This window comes from Cimex lectularius, unplaced genomic scaffold (genome assembly GCF_000648675.2).
Source record: "Cimex lectularius strain Harlan isolate CLEC.00 unplaced genomic scaffold, Clec_2.1 scaffold48, whole genome shotgun sequence".
In the NCBI taxonomy this organism is placed as follows: Eukaryota; Metazoa; Arthropoda; class Insecta; order Hemiptera; family Cimicidae; genus Cimex; species Cimex lectularius.
The window spans coordinates 28,764-42,162 of NW_019392708.1; the positions used below are offsets into that span (position 1 = coordinate 28,764).

The 13,399-nt window shown below is 33.8% G+C and overlaps 1 protein-coding gene across 1 annotated transcript; it reads right to left on the reverse strand.

The window, feature by feature from the left end:
* Positions 1–7,124: 7,124 nt before the first annotated feature.
* Positions 7,125–11,062, reverse strand: LOC106672548. The gene is made up of 4 exons (XM_024226297.1): positions 10,897–11,062; positions 8,553–8,714; positions 8,418–8,492; positions 7,125–8,325 (listed from the first exon to the last, which is right to left on the reverse strand). Exons 1-4 carry the CDS (start codon positions 10,930–10,932, stop codon positions 7,189–7,191), a joined length of 1,410 nt encoding a protein of 469 aa, XP_024082065.1. The 5' UTR covers positions 10,933–11,062; the 3' UTR covers positions 7,125–7,188.
* Between the last annotated feature and the right edge of the window lie 2,337 nt (positions 11,063–13,399).

Below are 13,399 nucleotides of genomic sequence, written 5' to 3' on the forward strand. Positions count from 1 at the left end.
GTTTGTACGAATTTAAACCTGGGCGCAGTGCAGTCCAAACCTTTACAGTTTTCATACGGGAAGCATTATCGTATGCACGGTGTAGCGATGGTTTCACATATTTTATCTTGGAACTTTCGATCTCGAAGACAGGGGAGGTCGCGGTAGGCCTTCCGTTATGGACAACAACCAACTCGAAACGTTGATTGAAGAAAATTCACGTAAGACAACAAAGGAAACTGTGGAAGAGTTTAGTAACCACTCAACCGATGCTGTTCCCCATCTGGAGCAAATTGGTAAAGTAAAGAAGCCGTGGGTACCGCACTAATTAGCCGAAGCCCAAAGAAATTGATGCTTTGAAATTTAGACGTCTCTTCTGTTGCGCCACCAAATGATCCATTTTGTGATCGATTTATCACGTGCGATGAGAAATGGATTCGGTACCTTAACAGGAGGCGTACAGGTCAGTGGTTGGACAAGGATGAAGCGCCAAAACATTTCCCGAAACCAAATCTGCACCCAAAAAAGGTTACGGTGACTGTTCGCTGGTGTACTGCTAGGATTGTTCACTATAATTTGCTGAATTATGGTGAAATTGACAAAATGCACCGGAAATTGCAACATCTTTGTCTAGCTTGTTAATCATAAGGGGCCGATTCTTCTTCACGATAACGCCAGACCACATGTGGCAATGCCAACCCTGCAGAAACTTAAAGACTTGGAACTTAAGGACTTATGAGGATATGAAACCTTACCGCACCCTCCATATTCACCAGACCTCTCGCCTACGGACTTTCAGGTATTTTGAAATTTTGATCACTTCTTGAGCGATAAAATTTTTAGTGAAGGCAGTGAAAACGAAAACGCCTTCCAAGAAGACTTTATTGTGTATCGAAATAAAGATTTTTATGTCAGCGGAATAAAAACACTTATTACACGTTGGCAAATGTGTGGAGATTGTGATGGAAAATATTTCGAATAAATTTTTTTTATTTCAACAAAATTACAAATAGTACAGTACAAATAGTAACCTTGCATTATTTTTGCACCAGCCTAATGCAGTTATCCAGTTTTGCCTCCGATGACGCAGAATTATAACTTTAATTCAAATGAAATCCATTATATTTAGAGGTCTGATTGACCAAATTACTTCTTTCAATTATTTAATCTGTTTATGTAAGGTATTGGTTGAAATAAAAATTAGTGTCACGAGCGGGATTCGAACCCACCTTTGGCTCAATACGCCGCCGCTTTGACCACTTGAACTATCGTGACTTCGATCCACTCGGACAACTCCCCATCTCAACCTACAACCTTTCGGATTTTCCCTCCTTTTTGCCATTTTTCATACATTTTCCTTTTTAATACAAATATATCTTCCATCAGTTCATCTTTCGATTATTTTTTAATTTGTGCCCTGGTGATCCTGCAACTCACTCAGGAACGTGAATAAGTTGTCTTCATTTGTTCATCACTGACTTCACCCATTCAGCTTTTATTTATGTTGCAAAAGTTAACCAAATCTTGCTTTGATTGTCTTCCTACCACATTTTTTCTTCAATTTGTCCATTAAGAAATGTGAAATTGAAAACATTTTTATTTGTTGAAAAGTATCAGAAACTAAAAATTTTATTATTATTATTATTATTAATGTTGAGCGTGCACCCTTTCTTAAGAAAAGAAGAGAAAAAAAAATAGACAATAGGAGGGAATGTGGTTGAGAAATAAAATGTCAAAATAAAATAAAAATAAGGAGAAGAAACAAAAAGGAGGGTTACTTACTCAGTTACTTTTTGTGGCAGATGAGACGGGGATGAGAGTTCGGGCACGAATCCTTTAACTGGAGCTCCATGGTATTCTGAGAAAGAAGACGGATGATTTTGGCAAAGAGAGGACTTGATTTAAGTAAATCAGGGAAAAAACATAAGAGGTGTTCTCGTAACTGAGTATAGCGAAGACTCAAGAGAGAAGGAAACACTAGGAATTGTAGAGGCGAGAAAAGGTTAAGACGCAATTAAAAATCTTCTGAAAGTAGCATGCCCACGCATTCCAACAATTTAAAAAAAAAATTTATATATATATATATCTGTCCGAAACATACCGCCCACCAATTTTTATAATTAAAATAAAATTTAGAAAAATGGGAGTACAAAAGAAGGACGCTGAAGAGTTAATTAGTCAAATGAAATTAGATAAATTTAAATTTAAAACTTAGATAAATCAGGTGAAGGGAGGGAAGTGAGGGAACGAACTAGCCGGATGTAAGTTCCAGCAGGTAATTTTATGGTGACTCTCTTGTGATGTCAGATCCTGGATGAACCTGACTGATTCTTCTAATAGGCCATGACAGGAGAGGAGTTCACAAAACAAAGTTGCCAGTCTTCAGATTAGGCCCAGGCTTCTGCTACTTTTTTCTTCTCGGAATCAAGATGTGAAGATACTCTTGCGACTTAGTAATTGGAAGGTCATGTGCCACTTTAGAGCTATCTTAACATTATTCCACTCTTTTTTTACACACAATGAGCAAGAGACACACCGCGACGACACTAGAAATCAGGAGGGAGCCAGATGCCCTTGAGCAAGGGACGGCCGAAGTACCTACTGTTCTTTCTTTCAAGGGACGCCAGCATCTTTCCCTCATTAGCACCTCATCATGTCACTGTGGGTTCATTGTCACCCGGAGGTTTCCTCATGAGCCATCCTCTGCCCAACAGGCAGTTCGCACCCCTTACAACGCTACCATCCCCAACACACCCACCATGGGGATTCATTATATACTTATTAGTGAATGACTCATTAAATTATAGAGACTGTGTGACCATTGTTTAAATTTACAATTAATGTTTTAAAATAATTTAGGTTTATAGTGTAATAGTTAGTTTGTTTATTTATATATTATTATCCTTATTCGTATTATTTTAATGTTTATTTATTTGTCCATTCGCTTACTTATTCACCTGGGACAATGGACTGTATGAAAATAAAATATCCTTTCTCCTTTACCAGATTCGGAATGGGTGCTCCAGACATACTGATTGTTCCAAGTAATCTTGGAAAATAGCACTATATTCCTTTTTTAAGGCTGGGGACCTACAAAAGTTTTTCTACTGACTCAAAAATCGTCTCTTGGCGGTTTCGAAGAAATTACCCAACAAAGACGGATTTTCTCGTACCGGGAGCACCACGATATACATTCCCAAATTATCCCGTTTAACAAATAAATTTAAAAACCTCTCGCACTCTTTTGAATCAGAGTTGAGAGAATTTTCTGGAAGTAGAGGTAGGTTTTCTAATTCCCAAAACTGTTTAATTGAATCTTCTACCGGCAGAATTCTTCGTACTTGATCCTTTGCCTATGAAGTATGGCCACAAAACCAAATTGTGTTTGTATGGCAACTGGCAAATTTGAAGACGAGCTTATTTCTAGCTCCTCCCATAATGTAAGGGAACAATTCCGCAGACAGGATTCCATCGATTTCCCCCAGTTGCAAGTAATCCAACGAAGAAATGTCCAACCTCGCGGAAGGAAGTATATAGACAATTCTTTCCACGACGAAAAATTGGAGAACCCCTTCTGCTGGTCAAATCGAGAAATGATGGTGTAAGTTGATTTACCTCGAACTAAGCTTTTTGCTCCCTCAAAACCGAGAACAGATTACTTTACTTTTTCTATTGGAACCCCCAAGTTCTTGAAAAGATTTGATTGGCTGCCGCAATCCAACAAGAGTCGAACTTTCTTCAACTACATCACAGATACCTATCGCTCCAGAAATTGCACCAAATATGTAAAAAAACATTTTCAAACTAGTGAAACATCTAAAATACCAAAAAACTTAGAAAAAGTTGATTTTTTACCGTTTTTTTATATTTTCACCTACCGGTTGACGTATATGTTGCAAGAATAGTTTTGATGTATTCAACTATTTCAAACCTTTTTGAAACTACTGAAATATCTAGATGTTTTAACCGTTTTTACTTTTTCACCTACTGGTTGGGGGAGTTGCGAGTTGGGGTTTTGATCTACTCAAGTATTCACCTAGTTCTCAGATACCTATCACCTCAGAATTTGTACCTAATATGTAAAAAAAACTGTTTGAAACTACTGAAACATCTAAAGTACTAAAAAACTTTGAACAAGAAAGTGTTTTAACCGGATTTTAGATTTGCATGTACCGGTTGAGGTGTGAATTGCGTGTTAGAATAATGATGTATTAGACTACTTCAACTAGATCTCAAATACTACCTCTTCAGAAATTGTACTCAATATGTAAAAAAATCTTTTTGAAATTGCTGAAACATCTAAAATAAAACAAGTTCGAAAAAGTAGATTTCATCTCTTTGTAGATTTTCACCTACCGCTTGAGGTGTGATTTGCAAGTTAGAGTATTGACGTATTCAACAATTTCAACTAGATCTCCCTTCAGAAAGTGAACCAAATATGTAAAAAAAACTTTTTGAAACTGCTGAAATCTAAAATACAAGGAAGTTCGAAAAAGTAGTTTTAACCTGTTTTCAGATTTTCACCTACCGCTTGAGGTTTGATTTGAGAGTTAGAGTATTGATGTATTCGACAATTTCAACTAGATCTCCCTTCAGAAAGTGAACCAAATATGTAAAAAACACTTTTTGAAACTGCTGAAACATCTAAAATACAAGGAAGTTCGAAAAAGTAGTTTTAACCTGTTTTCAGATTTTCACCTACCACTTGAGGTGTGATTTGTGAGTTAGAGTATTGATGTATTCGATAATTTCAACTAGATCTCCCTTCAGAAAGTGAACCAAATATGTAAAAAAAAACTTTTTGAAACTGCTGAAACATCTAAAATACAAGGAAGTTCGAAAAAGTAGTTTTAACCTGTTTTCAAATTTTCACCTACCGCTTGAGGTGTGATTTGTGAGTTAGAGTATTGATGTATTCGACAATTTCAACTAGATCTCAGATACTATCCATTCAGAAAATTTATCAAATATGTAAAAAAGAACTTTCTGAAACTACTGAAACATCTAAAATTCAAGAAAGTTCGAAAAAGTAGTTTTAACCTGTTTTTAGATTTTCACCTACTGGTTGAGGTATGAGTTGCTTTTTGAATATTGATGTATGTGACTATTTCAACTAGATCTCAAATACCTATCGCTCCACAATTGTATTAAATATGTAAAAATAAAATTTTGAAACTAATGAAAAATTACAATTAATTAAGGTTTTTAGTTGAGATAAATAAGTCAATGGCATGAGCGGGATTCGAACCCACGATCTTCGGCTTGATACGCCGCTATTCTACATCTGAATCTAATGAAAAATCTTAGATACCAAAAAAATCCTGACTCTTCCTCCCGTTTCCTGGAATATTTATGACGATTGTCGATAAAATGATCGACTGATTATTTCCAACACTATCCATACTAGATTGTTTCAACAAACATAGAGTGGTCAAAGCCAGCCCATCGGAGTTGAAGTAATTGTGTGAGTGGGAGTGATCTTTTCTGACTGAAGATCTTTCAAATGTAGCAAATTGTGGTCTGGCAATTGGCAACGCCTACCATTGTTTTTGCCTTTGCACTCTGACAATTTGTGAGTTAGCCAAACTGTAGCCAAAGAGAGGGGTCTCGAAAGTCCAGACAACTTTGAAAAGGATGGGCGTCTTTCCGACAAACAGACATGATTGTTTTGCACTCTTTTGAAGGAGTTCCACAACAAAGGTACGTGTGGATTTAAATCCTGCCTTTGGGACTGGGGATAGTCTGAGACTTGCCTTCGTCCTGAGTCATAACTTTTAATTTGTTTTTCAAGAAACTTGACAGTCCTCATAAGTGTGCATATCTTTATCTGGGAAAACAGCCTCAAAGTCTGTTTTGCTTATCGGCTACAAAATATTTAAACTTCGGTTAAACAATATAAAATCTCAAAGACTCTTGAGATTTTGATCGTAAAGGTTTAAAACTAAATATTTTTTCGAAATGGGTAGTCCCCAGTGTTCTTTCATCATTAAAGCGATCAATCCAGGCCTTCCATATAGCTTCATTATTTATTATTATTCACACCTTAAAGATTTTACAAACACTAAAGGCTGCTCCAGTCAATGCGGGCGTTCAATGTTAAAAATTTTCCTGGTTGGTGAAGCTGTCATCCTCATCACAAATTTTAAATAGTTCATAAAACAAAGGCCACGAATATTGAGAACCATTAAAGGTGGGAATTTCCAATTTTTTGTTTTACGGATTAGTTACCAGAGACGGTGATAAGGATGATGCCGCACTCAGGGAGGGTGGCGGTTGCGCTTTTACCTTTTCTACAACCCATTCTATCTGTTCAACCATATCCAACGTTGAAGTGGAAAAATTGGGGAACATAATTGTCAACACCATCTAACAATACCTCTTTTCATTTTACTCTCATTTCATTCAAAAATTGTTAAATTCATCCATCATCTTTGACAGAAGCGTATATGCTGTTTTAAAATTGTCTATGTTACCCGACTCCACTGTCTTTCCTCTGAAATCGTACAATCTCTGAATTCGAAATAGTTTACTTTTTTCTTTGGCTTTTAGGTTGATGAGCAAACGACAACTTAACAAGATGAAAACGACTAACATCAAAACAAAATGGCTTCCATTCCAGTTCCATCAACCTGCACAGGATGCCGATGTCCCTAATTGAAATTTTCAAAGTTCTATACCCGTTCTGATAGGGACCAAATGATTGCGCCTGTGGCAATGGACTGTATAACAATGAAATTAAATTTAAATCTTTATGTAAGGTGTTGGTTGAGATAAAAAAGTCAGTGCCATGAGCGGGATTCAAACCCACGACCTTCGCCCTAATACGCTACTGCTCTACCATACTCGACAACTGAATCATAAATCATACATTATTAATGGCATGAAATATGATGCTACAAACAAAATTCCTGAAATATCCTAACACTGCCACATTCATAAGAAACATATGTGTTACAAAAACATTGGAAGACTTAAACGCCCTATGAAATATGGTTTGGTAAAAGGTCTTAAGTTGGATATTTCAGAATAATTGGGAGTAAAGTAATTATCTTAAAAAAAGATGGAAAAAGAGGGAAATTTTATGCAAAAGGTTCAGAATATATTCTTATGTCTTAGGCATCCAGGAATAAAAACAGTAAATTACAATAAAATTCTGTATTATTGTATGTATACATACATTTTACACTTTAACAGAAAATTTCAAAAGTTTTAATTGAATACTATTTTATTACCTTTGAATTCAGTTAGGCTTGCCATTTGTTTCTTTTTAGCCTCCCATGATGGATGAAGCTTTACATATCTTGTTTTTGGGTTTTGATTATTTTTAAAATTTCCATTCCAGTTTCCACCTGGTCTGAACGTTGGTCTTGAGTTAAACTTAGGTTTATTTTGCCCAAACCGACTTGAATAATCTTGCTTATTGAATTTATTGCCAAACCGATTTGAATAATCTTGCTTATTGAATTTATTGCCAAATGGCTTCTGGTCACTAAAGTATGGAGGTTTTTGATTCATGTTCTTAAAATTTTTCAAATGATATGACTTCAATTCATTATCAGCCTTGTCTTCATGTATTTCACTTTTGGGTAGTTCAACTTTGGATGAGGTCATGTAGTCTTTATTGTCTTTCGTCATGAAAAAAGGATCAGCCTTTAATTCCTCTACTTTCATTTCAACATCGGAACTAGGATTTTTCTTGACTGGCACAGTTTCATTAGGGTTCGTTTGGTTTTCAGAACCAGTTTTGTCAACCATCATCTCACTGTCACCATTAGTACTCATGCCAGCATCATATGATTTGGAAAGTGCATCTTTTTCAGGAGAATTAAGAGTTTTTATATATTTAAAATCATTATTTTTTGTAAAAGATTTATTTGACGTTTTATCAAATTTATCAAATCTTTTGTTTAGTGCAAAATCTGAGTTTGTATGTTTTTGTTGCAAGTCCATCATTTTAGAACATGGTTTTCTTTGAACAAATTTCCCTTTCTTTCCATATTGATTCATTCCTTTTGAATTATCATCGAATTTATTCATGCGCTTTTTGTTTGTATTAAGGACTAGAGTTATATCTAAATCTTCTGTCACAGACCAATTATTGCAATAATCACTTATCAGTGATTCAGAAAAATCCTCTTTTACCGCACTCCTTTGAGCTTTATTATTTATTTTTAATTCTGTCACCTTTTTCTGCAATGGTGGTTTATGGTTGTATTCTTTCAACAGATCTGGTAAACTTTCTTTCCATGCTGGATACCTATTATGGAAGTGGTTTATAGTACTTCTAAGTGAAGGATATTGCAGACCCATTTTTGCTTTGAACTTTACATCAGGTTGTAAATTGGGCTGTAATTTATTTTTAAAAAATTAATTAATTAACATAATTTTCTTTTAAAGCGTTCTGTAATACTAGTAAAAAATAATTTGGCTATACTTACATCCTTAAGTAACTGTTCAAGTTCTTCTTCTGTATGGGATAACAAAAATTTAATGATATCATCTCTATCTAACATCTGAAAATCACATTGTTAAAGTACTACACTTATAAATGTATATATATATTTAACTATTACCTTTCCTTCTGCTGCTTCTTCTATTATTTGCTGAGCCTTTTGCTTATAATGTTCTGATTTTTCTTCGGGAGCACTTTTTGTTTTGAATTTTATTGCAGCCCTTGTTAATTTTTGGAAAAGGCCAGTTCTATTCCTCTCAATTTCATTTCGCATTGATGCAACCTGCAATTATTTATTTACCTTATGAATTAAAGAATGTATTATAATATTCTAAATTTTAATCATATTAAGATAATAATTCTTAAGGATGTAAGTATAGCCTTCAGGTTTTATGACATATCACATCATAAAATAGGTCCATAGCATTTTTTGTTGGTAAATTCAATAAAAACTTCAAGTACTAGTAAGTAAATTTAATCGACAATATATGAACCATTTTGTTACACTACATTTAGCCATCTTCCATGTCATTTTATAATTCTACCCTTCCAGAACTTTTCAGGTTTTTGAGCTATGAACTCCGATATGTTTTCTGTAGTCCTTGAAGTAAAATTTTGCCCATTGATAGAGTTTTGTAAAGCTTGAAATAAGTAAAAATTTGCTTTACAGTTTTTACTATTGTTCTCCTGTTTTTCTCCAAACCCTCCCTCGGCCGTCAGAAGACCTCAAACAAAACTTTGACTCATCCGAAAACAAGATTTTAGTCCACTCTTGCTGAGAAGATCTGAACCAGTGACAGGCTTTCTCACGTGTAATCCACCTTCTGAAAGTCTCTGCCTTTCAATTTTAAAATGATTAATGTCATCTCCCCCAGTTAATATCTAAGAGAGTTATTTTACTTGTTGCCTCCTTGACTAATTTGTCCTCTTTTTCTTTGTAGTTAATGAGTATTAAATTTTTTGTTTAATGTTGCTGTATAGACTACATGGTACCACAAAAGCAGAAAGTCACCTCCAACAGTTCTTCAATAAAATAAAATGAGATCATGGTGCAACAAATGTAAAATAATAATGTAACCAAACAATTTCAGTGTTGTTACTTTTACACACAAAAGAAGGACGTAAGGTACAACTTGATAAAAGAAATAAATAAATTAAAAAAAAAACCTAGGTAGTACCAATAAAAGAATAACCATCTACATGGACAGCCAAGCGGCACTAAAGGCAACTACCTAACTAGTAGTAAGGACCAGATTTGCAGCCATTTGGGTCAGCATCAAAGGCATGTGAATCCATCAGACCATGGGTTAAGAGTAACTACTCAGTTCAAGGGGAATATATTCCTGGACAGCGATGAAAAAGTTCATTAAAGAAACATTGCAGAAACTGACAACAGAACTACTAACTAGTACTAAACCTAAATTAGTTCAACTTCTCATGTACACTGCAGACTCCAGAAGCACATAGACTAGGAGCAGCAGAAAAAGCAGGGCTCCTACTCCTATTCCAGCGAGAGGAATAGCCTTGCCTGAAGGATACACACGTCAACCATTAACAAAGCTCTAGAATCTGACAAAAAGCAACAAAGAGCTCAAGATAATAATAAAGATAGCACAATAGGGCAATATTGGTCACGGAGCAGAAGGTGGTAAAGCTGACTCCTTTTAACCTTAAGCATCTAGTACACATATCTCAAAATAATAAACCACATAAACAGTGCTTTGCAAATTATTGCACCATTTTGAGTTAGTCAAATGCATTTCGGCATTGCACCATCTTCAGTGACGAACCGGTTCAGCATGAGTCCTCCAACTCACAGACCAAAACCCATCACCAATTCTGTTTTTATATTATTTCATTTATGTTTAATGGTCGAATTGACTATGTTAATTATTTCAATTAATTATTCTTTTTATGTAAGGTCTTGGTTGAGATGAAAAATGGCCAAAAGAGGAAAAATTTCGGGGGGTCGGTGTCCGATGGATCGAAGTCACAATAGCTGAAGTGGCTAAAGCACGGCGTATTGGGCCGAAGGTCATGGGTTCGAATCCCACTCGTGACACTACTTTTTCATCTCCACCACAAGACCTTACTTATTAATTGATCTATTCTTATAAATGTATTAAAAGTGAATTTGTTTTCAACTGGCTAAAAAAATACAAATTTATTAAATTAATTATTAAATGTTGGTTTAATTGTTTGTTTACTGGTTAAGACTGTACCTAAGTCCATTTGCCTTATTGTTTATACATCACTGTTTAAACTAACCAACTGTCATTCTAAAGAATAATAAATTTTATAAATACTTTTTTACAAATAATAATAATATAATAAAAAAATCAAACAGAAACAACCAAACAATATTTAGGCCTGGCCTGTACACAATAAGCCACATGGGCAACATTCGTTCAGTAAATACTTAGCAGAAAAATATCCGAAACTTTTCTTTAAAATGTTTAATTTACCTCTTTCTGAAATGTTTGTCTATCAAGTGTTGCCATTGTAAAGGCAATAATCTTGTAGTATTTTAGATGTAGATCATCAGACAAAAACACCAAACCAAAAATCGCCTCAACACAGTACACACTTACACAGTGTAAACTTCCCTCCCACTTCTCAGCAAACACCACAGACAATTGAACTACTGCACAGTTACGGTTCTGTTGGACAGTGAACACAGTGAGAGCGCTGCAAGAGTTTTCCCGAGGTGTGGAACCCTGTCAGAATGTATTAGTACTTTACAAACTGACTTTCTTGTTGTAACTTTCCACATTTGTAAAATAGAATTAGATGTAAGTGTATATTCATGTGTGATATAGCGTGTCTCTTCTTCTTTTTTGTTGGGCCCAACAAAAAAATTCGGAAAACCGAAAACAAGGTCCCAGAGGTTTTTTACGATCGGACCTGACTACAATTATTTCATTTATCGATCAGGCACCTTTTATATTTCATTTAAACCAAAGTAAATACGACACCAAATGTTTGTTAACTCTGAATCTTTAATTCAATATTTTCAAATAAAATTTGATTCTCGTTTTATAGTTCCATAAAGAAAGGTAAAGAAATTATTATTATTTATTATTATTATTATTATTATTATTATTAAAATTTTGACCACCAAATTAGAAAATACAATTAAAACATCTCAAGATCTCCAAATAATAAATAATAATAGTAGAGCTTTTTTATTTCAACTAATACCTTACATAAAGATTAATTAATTGAAAGAAGTTATTTGGTCAATCAGACCACGAAATCTAGTGGATTTAATTATGATAGTCAGACTAGCCAATGTCTCAATACATACAAATAAGTGTAGCATATCCAGCCAAATTTAAAAGTTAATTGGCTGGTTCCTTTAAATAATGAATTTTTACAGTAGTTTTGACTATAAGTTATGCAGAATATATATATCTACCTTATTAGATACAATATTAATTTGAAAAAAAAAAAAATCTTTGTCCCAGGTTCTTTTTGAGGTAGAGTTTTTATAATGTTTATAATTAAGATAATTAACTCCCTGATGAGGATGTTGAGTCATAATAAGAGTTTTTTAAATTTTATTTATTTTTTTAACAGAGTTAATTATGTTTTAAAATTATTAATGTTCTCAATTAACCAGCAATTTAGGTTAGACTTATTTTTTTCATACCACATTCATTCATACATACAGATTGAGGTACTTTGTTAAATAAATATGGTTTGCTATAATTTAAGCATCTCTCATGATATTTGTTACTTGGAGTATATAAGTAAAATAATTATATATTTTTTGTTGTTAATTTTTTTTTGTACATTTCCTCCCTTTACAGTTCCCCTTGAACATTATACTAATTTTGAAGGCATGAAATAGTTTGACATATTTTGAGGTTATTTATATTGTTATTTTTATGAAATATATTCCTAAGTGCACTTTTTTGTAACGTATTTATATTATAATGACTATTGGCAATGAAGACTATACCAAAAATGTTGATAGCTAATAACAATGAAAGAATAAAAATTAATTAATTGTCAATGAGAAAACTACATCGCATTTGTTATATAAAAATTTCAAATGAGCAAACCAATGGGAATGATTTTTAATTTCCTGTGCTGTGATTCTTGCGTCTGAAGAAAGCATAATCTTTGTTATTAAAGAGATGTATATCCATGTTTGTTCACTATAGTTCTCCTTTTAGACAGAATAATTATATTTATTGTCATACTAATATTACAAACATATCAGTTGTGCTTCATATTTACAAGGTTGGAAAAAATCTCCCTTTAGGTGATATCCCATAAAATTAATCTGCAAGATCTTTGTGCTTTACTTGGTTTGTTTTATGCAGTTGGATAGACTCAAAAGTTATTGGCAATTAAAAATAAAGTAATTCTGTAGTTACATGGCTTTTTTATTATCCTTCATAAGTATAAAAAAATTACAAAAAGTGCTTAAGCTGTAACTTTACTTTTATAACTTTTCCCTAAAACTACTTTACCCACTCGACTACTGTGTGGTCCCTTTATACATGTAAAAAATGAACAAAAACTATTTGTTTTCCGTTTCAGTAGAGTCACATGAGCAAGCAGTAATACAGATCTGGTACACACCAGAGCTGGGGCTATACACAGCTTGAAATTTTTGAAAAAAGCTGGATAAATGATAGCATAGTTTAATCTGTTTTGGATTATTTTGGTCTATGTATCCAGCACTTTTGGCTTCCTGACATCTTCAGCGTTTAATAATAATTTTGGTTAAAGCCTACTATTGAAGATGGCATAATAAATGTTATGAGGGATCAAACTACAAGTCATCACCGAGAAGACTTCTCTATTTTAGGACGAAAGGGTAGAAAAAAAAATCATCAGTAGAGTTTGTTGTGAGAAAAATCAAACTAACTTTCCATTAAAGACAAAAACCAATATTTTCCCAACTAAAAAAATATCTTTTGACTGAACCGTGTTAAGGTTAGTGGGACTTCACTG